Source organism: Enhydra lutris, unplaced genomic scaffold (genome assembly GCF_002288905.1).
Source record: "Enhydra lutris kenyoni isolate GAN:26980312 unplaced genomic scaffold, ASM228890v2 scaffoldscaffold8, whole genome shotgun sequence".
In the NCBI taxonomy this organism is placed as follows: Eukaryota; Metazoa; Chordata; class Mammalia; order Carnivora; family Mustelidae; genus Enhydra; species Enhydra lutris.
In genome coordinates, this window is record NW_019154092.1 from 40,615,615 (window position 1) to 40,639,083 (window position 23,469).

At 38.4% G+C, this 23,469-nt stretch overlaps 1 protein-coding gene across 3 annotated transcripts in view; it reads right to left on the bottom strand.

Moving 5' to 3' along the window:
• Positions 1-963: 963 nt before the first annotated feature.
• LOC111142395 (SMAD family member 2) overlaps positions 964-23,469 on the bottom strand; it is a 78,811-nt gene continuing 56,305 nt past the window's right edge. For all 3 annotated transcript variants that reach the window (XM_022495454.1, XM_022495452.1, XM_022495455.1), the window contains 6 exons: positions 21,866-21,940; positions 12,278-12,331; positions 10,744-10,956; positions 7,959-8,096; positions 7,633-7,777; positions 964-3,986 (listed from right to left, as the gene is read on the bottom strand). In XM_022495454.1, coding sequence (XP_022351162.1) covers positions 3,863-3,986; positions 7,633-7,777; positions 7,959-8,096; positions 10,744-10,956; positions 12,278-12,331; positions 21,866-21,940 — 749 coding nt within the window. In that variant the 3' untranslated portion in view covers positions 964-3,862. The remainder of the gene's footprint in view (positions 3,987-7,632; positions 7,778-7,958; positions 8,097-10,743; positions 10,957-12,277; positions 12,332-21,865; positions 21,941-23,469) is intronic.

The window sequence follows — 23,469 nt, forward strand, 5'->3', positions numbered from 1 at the left end:
ATGAGTTAGATCAAAGTAAGAGAAAAGATCACGTGTTGCTTATGGCCACAGACTACTTAGTTATCTCAAGAGATACAGGGGAGATGGTGTGGAAGGGCACAGTCTGTGTAGTTCTAATATGCAGCTACTAAAGTAACTGAACATAAAGACAGATTTTGAGTAAGGTGAACATCTTCTGTGTTACTTTATCATTCACCATCAACCAGACCAGTTGAGTACTGAGTTCTGAATAAATGCTCCAAGTGTTTAATTATTAAAAAACAAAAAAAGGAAAGACAGAAAGATCTTAAAGGTATATTTGGACAGCTTTTGGAAGAGGTAGAGAAACCAACTGGGCACGTATAATCTTTTACTTGATTTCAATTAGCAAGAGACCAGACTGATTGTTTTTCACCTTCAAAGTCTTAGTCTTGACTGAAACCGACCTAAAAGGCACAAACAAATTGAAATTAAAATAATTTTGACAAAGGAGAAAATTCGTTAAGTTTAAAGGCAGATGAATCAAGCAAAACAGATATGGTTTAAGGTTAAGAAAAATGCTAGATATTAAATAATTTGCAATTATGTAATTAGAATACAGAATAAGAGTACTGAATAAGAATATTTAGCTTTCAAGAAAAATTAGGGAGATTTCCTTCTGGCAAAGTGGCAGGTCCTGAGAGAGGTGTAAACCCACAGTTTGAGGGCCAGGACTAAATCCTAGCCTCTTTTTATTACTCAGCATCTAGCACCGTGGCTGGGTAAAGGGCAGACATCAATAAATGTTGACTGAATGAATGGCTGACATAATGTATAATTAGTGTAACTGGTGTAGTTTGAACCTCATTAGGAAGGTTCCCTGAAGTAGGAGAAAAGAACACAAGCAGACTTGTTTCCAAAGGTGGGCCGAAGTCCACTCATGTGTTTTAATCCTAAACAGTGCTTACACAAACTTTTCAAAGTTTTTTTTTTTTTTTTTTTTTAAAGCTGTAAAACTCTTTTTTAAAAAGAAATCTATATAGAACTCCATTACAGGATGGAAACAAAGCTGCCACTGGTTAAACCAAAGTCAATGGGGATGTCACCAGCCTCCAATTCCCTACGGTGGCTCTGGCTGGACTTGACTGTAAATCACCATCCATCTTAGGAATGTGATGGAAAACGCGTTCACTCAGTTCTCACGTGAGACCAAGAAAGTTATCAGCCCTGTGGAGGGGCAGTTCTAAATAATGTTGCTCATTTAAACAGGGACAAAATTCAACATTGAGAACTTATCATTCAGAAGAATGAAAACAACCCCAATAAAGGGGGGGGGGGGAAATTCAACAAGATTTAAGCCACAGTAGACAAAACAGAATTCAAGAAATAGCATCTTCTAAAAAGGCATGTAAGATTACTGAACACGAGTGGAGTCAACGGCTCGATGGGTGTTGGGCGCTCAGTGTAACAGGCATCGCCAAAGAGCCGAGTCCCAGTTGAATATTCTAAGGAAGAGCCCCAACACAGCTGGAGATAGAATCACAGTTGGAATGCTGTCACTGGAACGGCTTCACGGAACACCTCCATCCAAGACTCATCGCCAGGCCCTTTTGCCTCTTTCAAACCTGTTCTCTGCCCCCAGAACTGTTCCCTGACATCACCACAAGCTCTCAAGGAAGCTAAAACCTTCCAAAGGTCAGAGGCTGCACTGGCTCTCTCCAGCCGGCCTGACAGTGGTCATACCTGGGACAAGGGAAGCCGTCTATCAAGTAAGGCCACTATATAAACTATTGTAAATTAAAGAACCCTTCTGGTCCCCAAGTTTGGATCTGTGAAGAGACTTCTGGGCAAGCATTAATACCTAATGATGAGCTGCCTTCACAATGAACCTTGGCATTTGATGCTTCTCCTTGCCAGGAATGCCAGTCTCCTGGGCTCTCCCCATGGCCTGCTCCCTTCTCATGTCAAATGTCAGCTCAAGCACCACTTCCTTAGAAAAGCCTTCCCTGCTATGCTCTACCACAGTCCCCTGTTTACCTCCTTCGTAGACAAATGAGCTAATTAAGGGTTAGAGTAACTGACGTCTCAGCCATGGCCAGGACTGGATCTGATTTGTTCACCTTTACCCAAAGCAAAGAAAGTTCCCGGCACACATAACAGGTGAAGAGGAACTACTTGCTGAAAGAATAAAAAATTACTATACCAAGTCTGCATGAACACATACATGTACACACAAATATAGGAAAATGGGGGAATACCCAGTAGAAAACAATCAAATGCTGAGAGTATTGAAAATGATACCAGTAGAGACAGCTGAATATGGTTTCAAAGAACATGTACCAAAAGTGTCTATCTCCAAAATCTGAAAATTTACTAGCAGGGGGTCAGGAGTGGCAATTTCCCTCTTGTAAAGAGATGCAAACAAGAACTGTTTAAACTGCAGAGTCAACATTCCATCTAAGGATTATTTGCCACTGAACAGATGGACTACCAACGTAGTGCAGCTTCTGGAATCTCCTCTCGCCACACAGCCTAAAATGTCCTTGGTTGTAATACCAACCACACATTTAGGATTAGTTCAGAAGAGCCCAGACTGTAGGTAATTATAAGCTAAAAAACTCGCTAAACTGCTTCTCCCCAATGTTTAAAATTCTGAATTCATAATTATGTAAAATAACAGATTTTTATAAATTTAATACAACATACTTTAAAAAACAGATGGCCCTTATCTGCTGATCATACCTCAGCATCACTTTTGTAGGTATTTTGCAGAAGCAATTACATTTACAAAAGGTCCATTTCATAATACAACCTGGTAACGAACTCAAAAGAAACTCAGAGAGCACTAGGTCTGCTATTGAAATATTTTAAAAGAGCTTTTAAAAAAGAGTGTTTATATCTATAGACTGGCTTTAAAAAAAGGATAAATATACTGAAGTAATTGTAGCATATCCCTGAAAATGATTCTACTGCCATTTGTTCTGATGAGGTGTCAGGATAAATCAACAGACTGCTTGGTTACACGAGTCTATTACTATCCATGGAAATCTGTTTTAAGACAAAGGGACTTAGCCGTATGAACTCGTACTGTGCCCCAGAACTAACTGGTGCTGGCAGTACTGGAGCCACCATTACTAGTGATGGATGTCATGCTACATGGTTTTAGTATCAGGGCAAAAGTGGGAATGGAAGAGAGGTCTGGAAAGATTTTCTGCAGTTTCCGTATAGTGAGATTTAGCAGTAAATAACACAAAATGAATGTTTAATGACCCACTGAACACATTAAGGTCAAGGATTTCAAAAGTTAATCCACTTTTCTTCCCCCAAGGGTTTATTTTTGGTAAAAGGCAGAAAAATTAGTTTTTCTACAAGGGAAATCTGCTTCTAAATGATAATCTGAAAATCTTGATATATATTATATATTAAAAAAGACACACAAAAATAACGGAGAAGTGGGAATAACAGATTAGGTACTGTAACTTTATAAAGGCTTGCCTAATTCAAGAAGCAGCACACACACACCTAATTTAAGCAAACTAAACGTGTATATGAACAGCACAGTACTGTGATGCTGGATCATGACACATTACCTGTACACAGAGCTACTACTGGTATTAACAAACCTGTGGGACACTCGGTTTTATGCCCAACGAGACATCAGTTAAGTCTTTAAAATCTTCTCTTTCTCCTATATGGGAGGGTATTTCTAGACACTAATTTTCCCATCTAATATTCGAATATAGGAAACCGATTCCACAAGGTGCTTTAATGGGTGAGACCTCAAGTGCTGTTTTCTCTCTTGAATTTTTGGACAGTGACCAGTCCATGGGGACCACACACAAATACTATGACAGAAGAGTTGGTACATTGAGTCTTTTGATGGGGCTTGAGTGGTGACGAAGCCTTATGACATGCTCGAGCAACGCACTGAAGGGGATCCCATCTGAGTTAATACTTTGTCCAACCACTGTAGAGGTCCATTCAGATGAAGCTCAATCCAGCAAGGAGTGCTCGTTACCGTCTGCCTTCTATTCAAAAGAATACAAGAAAAGAATTACGAAATTAAAAGAACAACATGGCGGTGTTGAGCGACATGCATTAAGAATATAGATAAATTAAAAGGTCGTATATACGAAAACCTACATTCTTTTGAGCAAGTATTAAGTCAGGATAGCTAGTACTTTGAAAACTATTTAATCCTAAAAGTCTAACAAAATACTTCTAATGAGATATATATATATACTTTTTTGCTTCTAAAGAGATTAACAAAAACATTCTTTTCTCCTCAAATTAAAATTAGGAGGGTGACCTATTTACCATCCAAACTGAGACACCTTTAAGAGTGAAGAGTGTCACTAGTAATAATCAGGCCAGGACAAGAGGCGCAAACCAGGACCGTCCCAAGCAAACCAAAGACACAGTCATCCTAACTTATTAATCAACCACAGAGCAGACAATACTCAAATACCAAGTAAAGTCTAAATAAATGGAACAGGGTTGAAATTTCAAGTATACCAAAACAAAACAGGATTCTGACCAAAGCTTCTCACAGAATGTTGAGAACTCTGAACGGAGTTCAGCTTTCCCTGACTAAGCCAATGAGCAACATCCCTGTGAGAAACATCAGGCAGGCTTTTAATAAGAAACACCTCTGGTATTTTGACATAATGGGACTGTGGGAACTACAAATTGTTCAATGACATCCTATCACTTGCATGTACTGATCTGAGTTCTGTCTTATTTATTATATACAATAAATTGGTGAGTCTGCTTGGTTCTTCAGTGTGACAGCCCTTCAAACACGACAAAGGCCATTATCAACTCTTCATCTCCAAGTGACACATGCTCAATAAAATTTAAAACTGTATTTCAGAGGATGTGGTTTCCTATAGCAGATGGTGTCAGTGCCCCACTATACTCTTCGAAGTTTCCAGTGTTCTCTAGCCAACTTCCAACGGCGTGTATTTGACTTTCTGTGCCTGAGAACGCCTCTGCTCCGGCCACGTGTGCAGCAGACTACAAGTGTTAGGAAATTCACCTCCCCGGGAGCAGCCCTCAACCAATGACATGGAAACTGCCATTTAAATGCCAGTTTCCTTTCCTTCTGGGCGGGAGAATTCTCTATGTTCGTTACTGTTTCCCACATTTTCCTATGGGAATAGCTCTAATGACCCACCCGATTCGGCATATGGCTTAATAATGGTTTTGGCTGCCTTCCCTCCCCTACCTCACTTCCCTACTTCCTCCTTCCTTACCAGTGCTTGCCCCATTTCCTGAATAAACTCCTTGCATTTGAATCTGTGCCTCAGGGTCTGAGACATACACAGAGACATGCTGATATGCGATTGTTCCTAAAACATGACACAGAGAACATAATACCACAGTCTCAAATCTGACCCACACAAACTCACTATCTTATTTTGATTTAATAGCATACTTTGGTTTATGCAGCTTAAAACTGCATTGGCACACTTCACAAGTTAACTCACATTATCCAGGAGGCAGAGGCAAGATTGCCCTTTCTCCATCTTCCCCTCTGTTCTTCCTGTTGTTCCTCAGAGAAAGTTCCCCCTGCCTTCTAGCTCTCCCTCACATCAGGCCTTCTGCGGGCTTTTGCCAAGATTTCTTTTAATTCTGATTCTCCCATTTGCTGAATTCTGCATACTTCTTAGTTTGTTTTCAATCAGATCATTTATTACTAATTAGCTGAACCTTCCGGGATAATTCTTGATCCAGGCCACTGAACGGGGAAGTAGGTTTCAGAAGGCTGTCACTCTTCTTATGTGGCCACAGAAATGCACCCAAGACATTATTTATTCCCTATTTACTCCAATACCAATTCATTTAACTCAGATATTTTTCTCACTTACATACAAATTCTTTGCACATCTGTATTTCCTATTTACTACGCTTTCTGATCGTTATACTGGCAAACACGCTGGTCTTACAGAAAATGAAAAATAAAAATAGTTTTAGAAATCTAGCCATTGGCTCTACCTCCTCAGCTCCAGCGTCATTAAGGACAAAAGGTTCCTGGCAACCCACTAGAGTTCACAGATACAGAAGTACCTGACGTTATTCAGATCTGTAAGTGTCAAAGGCAACTAGTTTATTAACTGAAGTAGATGTGTCTCTAACTCTATACCAATAAAAACATACTGTAGTTACTGCTTCTCATAATTACAGGTTTTAAGTTCTCTCTGGGTTTAAGAATGGCAGAGTCCACAGTGCACAAAGGGCAGCACCTCTCTCTGCCAATTACAACTGTCCTTAGTAGGAGAGCCACAGACAGACATGGAATTCTCCCCACCCTCTGCAGTTCATGTTTAGTTGCACGAAATTTCTACTACCACATCCTGTAATATTCTCATCTCGTGAAGAAAAAAAAAGTGTGACCTAAATGCCTGGTTATCAGATGGTACCATTTGAATCTAATTTTTAGTATCAACTCAAGTCCAAGGCAAAAAGCCTTTAAAGGCATTACATCTCAAAAGGGAAATGATTAAATGAATTATTCTACTAATATAACTGGGACAAAATAATGACAAGTCTTCATTCTAGGATATAAATATGTAAAACAATATATACTTTTATAGAAGTACTCAACCAGAAGACCTCAAGTTTCACCGTCTCAAGAGGCATACAACTCCCAAAATTTGTTGAAGATAGAGAATCAAGTCCAAATGAGATGAAATTTATTTCGAAGGGCCCAAACTGCCAGAGAAAGAGAAATACTACTGCTATGCTGTATTAGTATCTTCAGAGGCAGGCACTCAGAGAGTAGCAGTATGAGCCGGAGAAGGACTAAGTATTTTACTTATAGTTCTAACCTTAAAGATGCTAAGGAATTCTTCCCTTTCTGATGTGGAATCCCATGCATTGTTTAGTTTGGCAAGAACCTAGTCTATCTTATCCCCTGATGACATTAGCTTCTGTATAACTCAATTATGTAATTGTTACTACTATCCTTGGAGAGGGTGTTAAGAGTCAAGGAGAGCTTTCTTCAAGTCCCAACTCTACCACTCACAAAGTGTCCTTGGGCAAATTATCAAATCTTTTCTAAGCTACTTCCAAATAAGTATTAGTCTGAACCATTTAACATACCACACGGAAAACACCTCCCAGGGCCGGCCTGACACGGAACAAGTATGCCCTTCTAGCTAACTCTTAATCTTACATTCAGCTGGTCTCAACTCAGCCGTCCAGCCATACTCCTCTTGACCTTCTGTACTCCAGTCAAACCGAACTGCATGCTAGGGTCAAGACAGTAGTTTCCCAACCTCTCCTGCCTACCTCAAATGTCATGCCTCTTTCAGAACCTAAAGCGGGTGACCCCTCTACCAGAAGCCTTCCCAGAGCCCCAGTGAAAATGTTTCTCCTTGCATGAATAGACAGACGCCTTCAAATACACTCCTTTAATGGCATCTGCCACCCTGCATCACACTTTTGCCAGCATCCAACCAGGTTTTCAATCTGTCTTCTGTAATGCCAGCACGGGCATTTGGAGAACTTGTGAAGGCCCAGACCTCCAAAGCCCTTTTGTTACTTGGCATGTGCTCTGCTGACTGCATAACCTTAAGGAAAATCGATACATGGGAACTCCAGGAGATGCAAAGAACGGAAGAAAGAAGAATTACATTGTGGAAATTTAAGAGCTGAATATGTATTTCATACCGGTATTCCGCTCCCCACCCTTTCACAAAACTCATTCTTATGGTGCACATTCTAGTTAGCTGATACACGGCTTCAAAACCCTGATTAACGGACTGAGCCAGAAGAGCAGCAAATTCCTGGTTGTTGAAGATCTTCAGATTACAGCCTATGATTGAAAAAAGTAAAAACCGTGTAAAACGAGTATCATTGTAAGACAATAATTTCAAAAGGGCTACAGATCTTAAAAAACGAGCATGCAAATTCTCCCCCGAGTCCTAAAATTAACAGTAACTGTGGCAGCTCAGCAAGTTGATGGGACAAGCTGACTGACACTGGCACAGCCATACCTGGTGGGATCTTACACACGGTTGCAGGGTGCCAGCCGTATCTCTGATTACAGTTGGGGCTCTGCACAAAGATTGCACTATCACTTAGGCACTCGGCAAAAACTTCTCCACCGATGTAATATAAGCGCACTCCTCTTCCTAAAACAAAATACATATGGGATTAGTTTTATAACATTTCCTGTTTTCAGCATAACTTTGGAGGAGTCTCTTCTTGGACGAGTATTAAAATGATGGAAGCTATTTTGATAATCCCTTCCACAGCGATGCTTTTCTGAAGCCTAACTTTGAAACATACCACTCTGTATTTTTCCAAGTATTTTTTTTAACATTATCTTACTGACTTCAAAAAATAAGACAATGCTTATCAAAAGTATTGAGGCAATGTAGAAAAGTACATGGCTAATATAATAAAGAATTTCATACAAATTACATATTATTTTAAAATAAGTAAAAGAGTGCTCGCTTCGGCAGCACATATACTAAAATAAGTAAAAGAAATTGAGGTAAGTTTAAAGGAACCAACGCTTTGGATAAATAAGCCTTCACTATAATAAATAGTCTTTCCTTAACAACCACACTAAAGTTAAGAAAAAAGAAAAAAAAAATCAAGACATTAGAGTCATTTGCCCTTTTTAAAATTACATATGAAGCTGACAACCAAATCCCTAGACAGATAAGCAGAATTAGGGAAGGAAAAAATATGCTGGGAGATTTTAACAAGCCAACTGTGAAAGGCAGCAATCCAGACAGTACCGAAGGTTCTCACCCCCAGTGTGTATGTATCTCTATTATTCAGTCAGACATGAATTCAGGTGCTGCTGTTAAGGAGTTTTTCAAATGTAATTAAGATCTCCAATCAGCTGACCTCAAGGAAAGGAGATTCTCTTTTGGTGGGCCTGACTTAATCAGGTGATATCCCTTAGAAAGGACTGGGTTGTCCCTGGTGATAGTGGGTTCAAAATGTGAGAGAGGGTTCAATAGCAGAGATTCTCTGTGCCTCATTGTGAAGACAGAGGGTCCACGGGGAAGGAATGCTGGTGGCCTCTAGCTGCTGAAAGCAACTCCGAGGGGACCATCTGTAGGAAAAGAGGACCTCGCGGATACAACTTCAGGAATGTGGACTCTGCAACAATCATGTGAGCTCAGAAAGGGACCTCAAGCTCCAGACGAGAACACGGCCCAGTCAACACCACGGTCTCCCATTCTGAGACTCGGTGGATACTCCTAACCCTTGCCTGGACTCCTGACCTGCAGCAACTGTGACCTCACAAATGTGTATAGTTTCAGGCTGGTTAGGTGTGTGGTAACGTGTTCTGTGACACAAGAAAACTAACAAAACCACCTACAGGCCAGCTTTAAGACATAAACACAGAACTGACACCCTGCTCTCAGAATGTGGTAAAACCACCAAAGGTGTACCTGACCATCAGGAAAAGATTAAATCCCAAAAGGAGAGATTTCCCAGGCTACAGTCTCTGATCAAAACCACCTGATAAGTTAGAAATCCAAAGTAAAAAGACAATCCAAGAATTAGAGCAATCTAAGACTGTGGAGAGAAGTATATATAGTAGAGAAAACCTTCTGTTATCTGTATGCAGAACCCTAATTAAAACACAGGCAGAAACAGAACTGCTTTAGTTAAGGGTCGGGTATTCGGAAGCCCTCGTTATCCCCAAGACATCTACAATTATACAAAATTTACACACCAAGCAAGACCTCAGAAATTCCACACAGAGCCAAGTCACAGCACAGCGCAGAATCACGCCTGTTCAGTGACCAGCGTTTCTCACAAGAAGTGATGGTTAATTCATCAGAAACAGAAGCAAACCATTGTTAAAAGAAGTTCCTTTAAGGCAATGAGAACTATGTTCAGTTATATTCGTGGCACTCCAACTTTTTTTTTCCTTACCTCACTGCCAAAAAAATACTGGACACCCCATAGAGTCACTATTAATGTGGACTGCCACCTATGGAAACTTACGACGTTCGATATTAAAACGGAGATTCAAAAAAGTGTACTAGTTCATTTAGAAATCTAAATAATAAAGCCATTACGTATTCACATAAATAACATCGTTATGAAAAATAACAATTTCCCCACCCCCCCAAAATTAGTGAGAATAGCAATGCTTCACGTTTTTGTAACTTTCTCTACTGACTGGCTTCCGGAAGAAAGTTGGATTCTCGTCAGATCCTACATGCAGTCACCTGCAAAATCATATGCCTTGTAGTTTCTGGAATACTTCACTGTACATTCACGAGTGAACGAGAGTAAAAAAGGAAAACAGGATCTTAGTAGCATTATGAAAAGAGTTTTGACCTCATAAACGTGCTAAAAGGATATCGGGACTACTACATTTTGAGATCCTCTGAATTATATTTTGAACTAGGTATTAAAGAACAGTTTTTGTTGAAAATCTCTTCCTTCGGGTTAAGGGTGAGCAGATTTAATTACTTAATATATGAATTCCTGAAAGGGGGAATCCTCGGAGACATCAACAAACTGAAAAAAGTCATGATTTGTTAAAATTAAAATTCTGAAATCTGAACATGACAACCTTAGGACTAGCAGAGACTCTGCAACGTAATTTTAATGCCGATTTACTGATGGACTGCCCAGTATCAAGGGTGCCCAACAGAGGAGAAGCCGAAGTCAAGGGCATGCGGGTCGGACACGTCCAGACAAGGCAAGCGGCTGCACACGAGCTCCGGACACGATAAGCCACGCGGTGGCCCCACTATGAGTTCATGGCAGCGGATCCTCACACAAGGGAAAAACACGTACCTATATGTCTTCTTGTCATTTCTACAGTCGCGTTTCGGTTGACGTTGGAGAGCAACCCTAGGCAGAACCTCTCTGAATTGGATGGATCTGTGAAACCGTCGACAGTGAGTGAGGGCTGTGATGCGTGGAAGGTCTCGCCAACCCTCTGGTTTAATTCATAATAGGCTATTGAACACCAAAATGCAGGTTCTGAGTAAGTAACTGGCTGCAAATCTGGGGAAAAAAACCAAACCCATAAAAGCAAGAAATGTTGTGTGAACAGTTCAAGCTAAGAAGAGATCGAGTATCAGCAGCTATCTGCACATGCCCTAGGCCGGCTTCCACTGGCTACCGCTCAGGAAGCTGACTTAACATCTACACCACAAATTCCAGTTTCCATTAGATCATACCAGATTTTCAGTGTCTCAAATTTCCCCCATCTCCTGAAGCCATCTAATCTTCAAACATCTTTCTCGGACTTTATGGTGGGTCATGTTCTACCGGTAGTTTTATTCAAGTTCATGTTTGAATATAAAATCATCGCAGGCAAAGTAAATCAACTTGTATAATAAAACTAATTTTGGGGTAGGATAAAGTGGAATAAAGCTGGAGCAAGGATGGAGTCAAAAGCCACAAGAAGAAAAAATCTATCATAATAACAGGATACAAAATACGACATATTTCTGACATTGTCTATTTTAACAGGAGATCCTCCACGAGTTACCCTAGTTACAAAAAGAGAAAACCCACGCATACACAAGAAACAGAAAGTAATAAAACACAAAAAGCATGCAAGTAAAAACAGAATATGGACTCAAAAGAATTTACATATTTTATGGGAAAACTAGGAACCCATGGATTTAACTTCTATAATTTTAATTAAAAGACATAAGGAGGGGCGCCTGGGTGGCTCAGTCGGTTAAGCATCTGCCTTCTCAGAGGGAAGTCTGCTACTCCCTCTGCCCCTCCCGGCGCTTGTGTATGCGCTCTCTCTCAAATAAATAAAATCTTTAAAAGAAGACACAAGGAATATCATAAAAAAAAAAAAGAAAAATTTTGTAGACTGAATTCCTAATGTGTAGAAACTGAAGAGACATTGGGAAATACCGAGGTAAACTGAAGGCCAAGATTTAACTACACAACGCATGCACACATACCCTCCGTACCCTGTAGACATAGGTTCATGCGTATACATACTTACATACATATATATGGATATACACCTCATATTAATAACTGCTATCACAAAATATATCCGAAAATAAACATACCCATTTAAATCTAGCCATAATAGGTCATTAAACTTTCCATAAAGAATATAATTTCCATCAATAGACTTATTAGGTTTTTATGCTCATATGTGCCAGTAGAAAACAGTTTTAGTCGTATTAAGGCAAATTATCATTTTTAAAAAGCATGAATTGAAATAATCATTTCATTATTCGTTGGGATCCATTTCTCATATACATGAAAAATAATTATCAGAGAAGACATACAATTTACTGACATAGTGTAAAACAGTGTTGGGGGCAGGGGGGTAGTATTTGCAACTTACCCAAACTATGATTAACGGGGGAAAGAGTAGTAGGAGATAGTTCTGCTGGAGATCCTGAAACAAAAGGATTCAATCTTATAATAGATATGCAAGTATTTCTAGAATTTTTGACCAAATAATGAATAAATAAATAAATAAATAAAATTAGGATGCATCTGGTTGTAATTAATGATCATAGATAATACAGATAAGTTTACCCCCCTAAGAATTCAAAATACACAAGTGCTATATGGGAATTTAATTTTGAAGGCTTCAGTATATAAAAGGTACAGAAGAATATAAACAGCCCTGGCTTCTAGCCACCCAGTTCTCCTTCCCAAAGGCACCCAGTGTTGCCAGTTCTTGGGGTACTCTTCCAGAAATACTCTGTGAACCTCACAAGCAAATATATTGTTCTGTACTCCCCACCTTGCTCTTTATATACAAATGGTAACAGTTCTGAACTTTGCTTTTATACTACTTACTGACTGAGGAATGCTGATGTGTCCTTATTACTCTCTCCCTCTCTCTACTAGCCACATAAGCTTATATTATGCTGTATAATGATCCTATATTGGTAGATACTCAGACTATTTGCAATCTTCTGCTTTATGAACCAAGACTGCAATTAGTAAGCTTGCACATTTTGCCTACTTTCAATCATATCGTTCCCTCAGAGAAACCGCCAGGTCCAAGAGCTATACAAGCATGATTTTGATAGATTTTGCCCAAACTGTCGTCTAGAGGGGTTGTACCAGTTTACAGTCCCAGTAGCAAGCGGTGTTATAAGGATGAATGGTGTTAGCTCATGTGTTAGCACTGATCACCGAAAACATGATTTCACAAGTATAGCTTTGATTCGTATTTCGCTTGACACGTATTTCGCTTGACACGAAATACGACGACAATTCGTATTTCGAAATGACACGGAGCAAGCAGTTTTCTTCTTTGTACTGTACTGCCTTTGAGTGAACAGTTTCTTCTTGTGCTCACATTTCTATAATGATGGGGATCACTCCTCTCACTGATTTCTAATAGGTTATTTATGTACTGGGATATTAGTCCTTTTATGTTATGGGTTATAAATATTTGGTCATCTGTCTTATGAGTCTTCATAATTTTGATTAAACAAAATTAAAAAAACCTTTCCTGTGTTTTATCAAAACAGTCATGACAGCTAGATATTCTTGATTTACTCTTAACTTTAAGGAGATACTTACAGTATTTTACCATTAAGTAGGACATGGATTTGGAGATGAGAGATAAAATTTCTTATTTAGCATTTCTGCATCAATAATCTCACCCAGGGGTACCTGGGTGGCTCAGTGGGTTAAGCATCTGCTTTTGGCTGAGGGCATGATCTCAGGGACTTGGGAACGAGACCTGGATTGGACTCCCTGCTCAGGAGAGAGTCTGCTTCTCCCTCTGCCCCTCCCCCTGCTCACGCTCTCTCAAATAAATAAACAAAATCCTAAAAAAAAAAAAAAAAAAAAAGATCTCAAACAGTACTGGTCTACAGATTCACCCTGTAAGTGCAATGTTACATTGCCTGAGGAAGACAATCTAGAAGCTTCATGTCTTTTTTACGTTCTATGATAGCTTAAATGGCACTGTAATAAAGCATTTTTTAATAGTTTGGTGGAATTCCTGTGCAAAATTGTTTGCAGTTAATAATTTTCTAGGGTTTACCCTAGGACATTTCTCTATTTCTTCTATGAAAGTTCATTGTTAAGATAGCTCTATTTTCTGTAGTCAGTTTTGGTAAATTATATTTTCTTAGAAAATTATCCATTTCTTCCAGTTTTAGGTAAGCAGGTTAAACCTAATCAAGAAAATAAGGGGAGGGGGCAGAAATACATAAAATAAGAAGCACCACAAACGCAGACAGAAAAAAATGGAATTATTTAGAGACTACTTCAGCCAATTCCATGTAATTAAATTTTAAGACACATATGTTGTGAATGTTGTTAATTAACGTAATTACAGATACATTTTGTTTTCTAATCATTTATCCTATACATTTTTCAGAAAGTTATATAAAAAAGCATGACCTACAGCTCCCACACCTCAAATATCATAGCAAGCTGTAGGCTAAGACAGGTTGGACCCCTGAGCCCCCCACTGTGACAACCACAACATAAAACAGCAGGTGACACCCCCAGATAAACAGATGAATCAAAACTAGAGAACAGGTGATAATCAGAACAAACATCCATAAGAAAATTAAGCTCTTTTTTTGTTCCTCAGTTTGAAAAATCTGTTGGCAATCCCAACAGGTCCTACTAAGAAAGGTCAAAATATATTTAGAACAATGAACTAAAACTCACCATTTCCTGAAGCAGATATAAAATAAACAAAGCTACTACGAGAAATGGAGGAAACTGCCCAATTATTCATATCTCTTAAGTATTGATTCCTCTACTAAATGCTTATCACTTATCAAAGTGACAAGTTAGAATTACAGATTTAGAAGAATGGTTCATTATAATCATACATAAAGTTTTAAGAAGTTGAACAATCTATTAGAAATTTTGTTAAGAGGCAAATTAATTGATAAATTAACCTATTAGTTACTCATATATTCATGCTGCTATTAAAGTCTGCAACTTCCAGTTATAAGAAGTAATAAATACCCTCAGTACTTGGGCAGTGGTTACTAGTAGTCTTGGCGGCTAAAACATTTAGAAGAACCCTTGTATATCTTTGTATACAAGTTTGCAGAGAGTTCTAGGATAAGTTTTTCAACAAGGAAACTTTAGATCAAAAGATATGTGTATTAAGTTTTTATAAGTGCCAAAGTACCTCCCCAAAATGCTTAGTCCCAACCCACAATTTATGAGCTAGAGTTTCTTCACCCTGTGTCACTACCTTTTGACATTTGCCTATTTGACTGACAGGGTGAAAGAGATTACATTTTTTAAATTTTTTGTTGTTGTTGTAAATAGTACATTCATATACTTTTTGTCCATTTTTCTTTGACTTATTTTCTTTTTCTTCTTAACCTGTAAGTGGTCTTCAATTTTGAAATCTATTAGACTGGTCATTCATTTGCAAACATTTCCCCAAGTTTTTCATTTCTTTTGATACAGCTTTCAAGGTGACATTAATTTTTTAAATCAGACATTACTTTTTAGAGCAGTTTTTAGGTTCACAGCAAAATGAGCAAAAAGTACCAAGAGCTCCCAGACAGCCACGTACACATACATGTACAATCTCCCTTGCAATGAGTACCTAGCACCGCAAGGGTTCGTTTGTTGCTGTCAAAGAACTGACATTGACACGTCATTATCACCCTAAGCCCATAGTTAACGTGACGGCTCATTCTTGGTATTGTACTTTCTATGGGCTTTGACAAACACACAATAATATATATTCACCATGTAGTATCTTACAAAATAGTTTCACTACCCTAAAATTCCCCTGTGCTCTCTCTATCCATCTCTTCCTCCTCTCTGACCCCTGGATAGCACAGATCTTTTTACCGTGTCTATAGTTTCCCCTTTTCCAGCACGTCATATAGTTGGAATCATAAAGTATGTAGCCTTTAGAAATTGGCTTCTTTCACTTGCAATATGCATTTAAGTTTCCTCCATGTCTCTTCATGACTTGGTAGCTCATTCCTTTTCAGTGCTGAGTAATATTCCATTCTCTGTAAGTACCACTGTTTACTTATCTACTCGCCTACTGAGTGCTTCCAAGTTTTGCCAATTATGAATAAAGCTGCTGTACATGTCCATATGCACGATTCTGTGTGTCCATACATTTTCAGCTCTTTTGGGGAAACACTATGGGGCAAGATTGCTGGCTCATATGGTAAGAGTATGTTTAGTTTTGTAAGAAGCTGCCAGTTAGTCTTCCAGAGGAGCTGTACCATTCTGCATCCCCACCAGCAAGGAATGTGAGGTCCTGTTGCTCCACTTCCTCACAAACATTTGGGCATTGCCAGTGTTTGGATTCTCGCCATTCTAATAGGTGTGTGGTAGTTAACACTTTATATTTTATGTATTCAAATTTGCCAATATTTTCTCTGATGGTTTTATACCTTACATATTTCTCACTTAAGATTATTTTAAGAATTCCTCATTGTCATGTACTGAAAATTATAGTTTCATTTTTTACTTTTAAGTGTTTGCTCCAAATGGAATTCATTTACTTTGAGATGAATTACATGTTTAGTATTTAATATTTTTTTGAAGAGTATTAAAATTAATTTGAATTTCTTGAGCAAAATTAATGGCTAAAAATGTATTAATAAGTTTGAGTAAATTACCCAACCATAAATTAATAGCACACAAGTGCAACAATAAAAAGAGTAATTCTTTCAAAAGGACTTACGGGTCTTAAATTCATTCCTTTGTTTTCATATCACAGAGAAAATCCTGAAAAACTGAAATTACCCACTATTTCATTTTTAGACCAAAAAGGCTTAAAAAGCAAGATTTTAAAAATCTAATTTACTGAGTACAGACCAATCACTTTCACAGACCCTTCAGAAAACTGGGAATCATGCTGGGGTACTCCACCAACCTTTGCCCTACCTAATCACCAAGCAATGCATCTCAAAAGCATGCATTTCTCCCTACATCCAGAAACCAGCCAGAGGATGTCTACTGTGATAGTCAGGAATAGGGCATCCAGAATCTCACATCCTAGGTGCAGACTTCTGTCACTTTTTAGCTCTTTTCCTATGATGTCCACTGCAGTGTTGTATTTTTATTTTTGGTTTTTGTAAACACTGAACCTTTTAAAATTAAGAGTACATTTACTGGGGCACCTGGGTGGCTCAGTGGGTTAAAGCCTCTGCCTTCGGCTCAGGTCGTGATCCCAGGGTCCTGGGATCGAGCCCCGCATCGGGCTCTCTACTCAGTGGGGAGCCTGCTTCCTCCTCTCTCTCTCTCTCTGCCTGCCTCTCCGCCTACTTGTGATCTCTCTCTCTGTGTCAAAAAAAATCTTTAAAAAAAAAAAAATAAAAAAAAAAAAGAGTACATTTACTGCCAGAGGATGGGAATTACACAGAATGCTTATGTTTTCTTGTTTTATCTAACTTTAATTTTTTATAATGACATCTACTTGGTATAGAATTCAAAATGTTGCAGCATAATTTCATCTGTAAAATACTCCTTTCTTTGACATGGAATGGTAGAAATATTAGACAAAGCAAAAAGAAAATGAAAAAAAGAAAGCCATGTTATATGTAGTATGTCAATTCCAGCTCAAAAAATATACATTTTCCTCATGTTTCTTTATTATGTGCTATGCATTTTCAAATTTTCAGCGAACAAGAATTCTATGTATAAGAATAAAGGTGCTTTTCTTTTGTTCTTATTAATAACTTCTACAGGGTTCCCCTTATAATTAGAATGCAGAAGACTAAGAAAAACCCTGGCTCCCAAAATAACCATAAGAAACTAAAACAATTTTATTATTCTTTAGGGTAACCGAAAAGCTATAGGTCTATTTAAGTCTAAGTGAGCTAGTTCGTGGGGGTTGGGGGAGGGTGAGTCTTTCTACGGAAGCAGAGAGGGGACCATCTTCCTCACTGACAGTGCCTGCCAAGTCAGGACACAGACACACAGGACTCGGCTTGTCAAGGGAAAAATAAACTAACATTTTAACAGCCAAGTGCAGGCAAATGGCATTTGAGAAGCCCAAGCCTGGACGCGGCCCTCCTCTTGGTCAGCCAATTCTAACCCACACATCTCGAGCTGAGTATGGGGTAGCACAGGAAATACTGGGAAAGGCTGGAAATCAGTGAGAGATCTGCAGTCTCGTCATACTCACATCTAAAAACCTGCTGAGGTAGGAGGCTACCCCTACCTTCAAGCCTATGGTGATCTGACATTAATTAAAACATCCAATCGGGGCGTCTGGGTGGCTCAGTGGATTAAAGGCTCTGCCCCCAGCTCAGGTCATGATCTCAGGGCCTGGGATCTAGCCCTGCATCAGGCTCTCTGCTCAGCAGAGAGCCCGCTCTCCCCGCGCCCTTGCCTACCTCTCTGCCTGCTTGTGATCTCTGTCAAATAAATAAATAAAATCTTAAAAACAGCAACGAACAACAACAAAAACCATCAAATCATCACCCATCCAGCTCAACTCCTAATCATGTGGAAGAGATCAGTTTCTCAACTTAGCAACCAGAAAGAGAAGAGGGGAAGGCTTTCCAGGGGAGAATATTATCTATATTACTCTCTAGTATTATTTTAGACACAATACCCAGCATGCAATTAAAAAACAAACATGAGACGTGCAAAGTAGTAGGAAAAACTGAACCCTTAATTAAAGAGATAAAAGTCAACAGACGCAGACTACGTATGAAGAAGGTACTGGAATTACCAAAAAGACTTCCAAATGTAAACTGTAAAACTAAAAAACAGATAATCTGAAATGAACTCCCTCAATTGGCTCAACAGCAGACCAAAAGTTACACCCGCATATTCACAAAGGAGCCAAGGTAAATCAATGGAGAAAGAAACGTTTCTTCAACAAGTAGTGCCAAAACAAGTGGACACACATCTGGAAGAACGGAATTAAGAGCAGAAATGGTAAATATGCAGGTCAACACAAAAAGTTAATTTTAACCCTTTAAAATTAAAACAAAACAAACCCCTCAAAGTCTAAAGCAAAAACGAGGTACTTTGGGGTTTATACACACACGTAACGTAAGACAAATGACAAGGACAGCACAGAGGCAGGTGGATGGAATTAGTGTTACAAAATTCTTACACTGCACATGAGGCTGTAAAATACTACAAATTAACAACCTACGAAGGTGATAAAATTGGGATATACGTTGTAATCGTGATAGCACTCACTGAGAGCACTGCTAACTGGTACTGTTAAAAAGTCAAGAGAGTAAACAGAATGGATTCAAACATAAATATATGTGATTAATCTGAGAGAATTCAGGAAAACGAAGAAGAGAGGAACAAAAATCAAATGGGATAAATAGAAAAGAAAACAGTAAAATGGTAACCCAAACCCAATGATACCAACAAAGACACTACATAAAAATAGACTAAATATTCTGATTAAAAGAGACGGACAAAGACATGCAGTGCTGTCCACAAGGAACACATTTCACATATAAAGACAGACTGCAAGTAAATAGCTAAAAGCTACACCACATAGCCACTGAAATAAGTAAAGTTATGGTGATATGAACAGGAGACACACTTTATAACAAGGGTCAGTTCATCCGAAGGGCATCATCATTCTAAGTGCGTGCCAGTGAAGACAGAGACTCAAAACCCATGAAGCAAAAACTGACAGGACCAAAATCAGAGCTGGAGACAGTAACACCGTTCTCCATTACTGAGAGGACAAGTAGAATAAAAATGAGAGGATTAGGAAGATCTAAGCACCACCATCAAACATACCCTAAATGACGAAGTGAACTCTGCAAGTGCAGAACATTCTTTTCAATTATACACAGAATTCTTCTCAATACAAATAAGACATGTTGTGACATAAAATAACTTTCAGTAAATTTCCGAGGACTGACATCATGCATAGTATATTTTGGACCATAATAGAATTCAGTTAGAAATCAATGAAGTATCTAGAAAATTCCCACAATTCTTAAAAAACCAAAGTTTAAAGAGAGTTCAGTTTTGTTCTAAATTGGGGTCCTAAATCTGTTAGAACTTTCTTGCCGTAGCACCGAGAAAGGAATGGACAGTGGAGAGAAGACTGGTAGTCAAAGCAACTCTTAGCATCTCATGAATCAAATACACACAGTATCATTACAAGAAATATTTTACATGTATTGTTTTGAAAAAGTAACAGAATTAGAAATATGAGGTTAGGTTCAAAGCAATCCCCCAAATCCATTTTTAGTTGAGTCCATTTATTCTCTCTTCTCAAATCTGACCCTTTATCATACCCACTGATTACCTCCGAGTTACTGCTCCTCCCCTGTGTCAGCTCTATGATCAAATTGGGCTCTGAGCACTAATGGCCTCGTGGCCTTCTGCGTCCGGCTTCTTTCATCTAATACAGTGCTTCTGAGGTTCATCTATATCATACCATGAATCAGTACATTGCTTTTTCATACAGTTGAGTAATATTTTGACATATGAATAACACCTCATTTAATTTGTCCATTCATCATCTGATGGACAATTGTGTCACTTTCGATTCTGGACTAGGATAGATAATACTTCAGTGAACACTTGTGTTCAAGTTTTGTGTGGACATGTTTTCAATTTTCTTGGGTCTAAACCCAGGAGTGAAACTGCTGGGTCATACTGTTACTCTCTGTTTAACTTCTGAAGAACAACCAACTTTTCCAAAGCAACTCAACTGTTTCTGCATTCCTGACGGCAACACATGAAGACTCCCAACTTGTCCATATCCTCTCCAATGCGTGCCGCTGTCCTTTTCTGATCACAGACATTGTAGTGGGTGTGAAGTCCCCAAGGGAGGTGGGCACTGTGGTTTTGATTTTTTCCCTGAGTGCTAATGATGTCGAGCATCTTTTCCTTGGCATTCACTTTCACATGTCACAGTGGCGGTGGTCCATCAAAAAGGAACATGGTTGGTTCAGGAATACTGATCTTTGGCATATATGTAGGTGTATTTGGAAAGCCAAATACCATTTGCAATAAGACATCTACATTAAGAGGTACATGTTATTTCCAGTGATCATTAGATTATCTATATTTCTGGGTTATCTACTACTCTGAACAGTTACACGTATGATTAGCTAGAACAGAAGCTTCTTTATCTGGGAGTTTAATAACAGAAAGATTTAAACAACAGAATTATCGCAAAAGCCAGTTCCCAGTCCAGCCCCTGCCGCCAATGTTTATTCATTTAAAAATAACTTAGATTATCATAACTACAGAATGCTTTAGTACAAACTGCAGAAAAGCTGACAATGTAATCTGACAGGCTGTGACATTCAGGTGTCCAGTCCTTAGGATCACAGACAGGACGGAACAGAGCAAACCAGACAACGACAAAGACACCGCGGCTACTTCACTGCTAACCTACTTAGTCCTGGTGGATTACACATTTTATCACGGAACAACGGTTTTAAAGCTTTGACATGTGTAATACTCATTACATGCGAAAACTTCTTCTCCACTGTGTCTGTGGAGTGGATAGCTAAAAATGAGAAATTAATTGAATTAGGTCAGGTACAAGGTATTTTGTGTGAACAATCCACTATCAACTCAGAACTCATGATTTAGTTAAAGGAGCACTGAAAATCTGATCCTCATCCCCCAAATTTCTCAGAAAATCTGTTAGTGGGCTCATTTTGGCTTTCCATCACAAAGACATTTATTCATTAGGTAACTAAAACTTTGAACAGAAGCACAGAAGACTTAAACAAGAAACTGTGAGAGTGCTCTCAAATTTTCATTTAATCTAATGAGAGAAAATTATTAACAATTATTCTGCAGAGTAGCATGTGTTAACTTTTTCACTGACAACAAGGCCCTCCTTTGGAAAGTTCAAATACAATGACATCAATACAGAAAGTTCTTTCTGTGATGTATGTCTCAACTTCTCCACACTGAAGAGTCACAAATAATTCTCGTGGGTTTTAAGCAGGGCAAAAAATGTGTATCTCATCACTGAGGAATTCTGAAAAATAGGTTTTACCTGTATCCATACTTTGGTTCAACTGCTGATCGCTTGTCTCTCCATCCTCACTGATATATCCAGGAGGTGGCGTTTCTACAAAAGTTTAGAACAAATAAGCACAGCTACAAATGAAATCTCACCACCTTTCTCCTAGCTACCAAAGATAACCAAAGAATCACTCTGAATAATAAATATGAAAATTATATAACATTATTATAAAACATAGTATTTGGTATTGAGGATGTATGATTCAGGTTCTGATCCAAATCTTACAGGTGAATCCTTAAAGCCTACTTGTAATATAACCAAGCTCTCTAGGCATATTTTCTTAGCTATTATTTACATATCTGGCTCATTCCCATATGTATATTTTCTGGGGCAAGAGCCAAAAATAGAACTTCCAAGATGCCTCAGTTCTGAATCAGTATGCTTCAAAGACATAAAGACATTAGTACCTACTTTTCTTTTCTTTCTTTCTTTTTTTTTAAAAAAACTAATGGCCATCATGGATAGGTACATCTAGGAGATGACTAAAGAACACACAACACACATGAGATTTCAGATTACATGGTAATATGGGCTTACATTAGGTTCTATGGGCAAAATATGGTAATACGTTTCAGGACAGGACAGGCTTAAATTCCACCTAAAAAGTACATTTCTCCATGGATTTCTAACCAGTAAATTGTGAGTGTTTGAGGCCGAAATTTAAATTCAAACACAGACTACTGCACAAACCTGAAGCAAAATACTCCCTGAAAAGAAGAATCTACTGTGCCATTTCCAACACGTTTAATGAACAAAATGTTTATATTCAAGAGGCATGTGAACAGCTGAGTCAGCTTCATATAAAATAACTACATGTATATAATTTTACCAGTTATAATTTCAAGGAAGAAAAGTAAGTTTAAGTGACTATTAATAGTTTAATATTTTCATGGCTGGGCAGTTTGAAGCAATTTGAGGTACTGTAATTACCAAAAGGGAGAGGGAGAAATGTGGGTGAAAGGGCTCATCCACTGAACCCTCACACTCCCCCTTCAATAAGCTAAGTGCACATCTGAACTTAAGCAGAGAACTCTTCATTTAGTGCCAGTACCCCAAGATTGTTACGATGAAATTCTAAGAATAAAATAAAATACCTTCTACACTCAAACAACAAAGAACACAAAAACAAGATCAGTATGTGTCAGTATGTACTATCTTAAAGGTTAAAGCTAACAAAATTAAACAGGGCTACATTTTGTCAGTTTAACCACCCATGTCTTAAAGAGGAAGAAATGCTGAACTTCATTTTAAAATAGTTTATCCTATTTTACTTTTCTCCATTATTATCTTAAAATAATAAATAATAAAGCTATTAAGCATTTTGGAGAAAATACTGAAATTTCTTTTGAAGTGGAACAAAAAGTGAGTCCTTAGCTTTCACTGTCGGCTGGCACCGGGTAAAGCCCCATTGTCCAGAAAAGCAAATAGGTGTGACCAAGCTTTTGATTTTCCACTTTGTAAAATAAACCAAATCTAAACAAATAAAGAAAGGAAAATAAACCCAAACATCTCCACAAGTAAAAGCCACTAGTCACTTTGATTAACATCCTTCCAAATAATTATTGGGGAGGTGT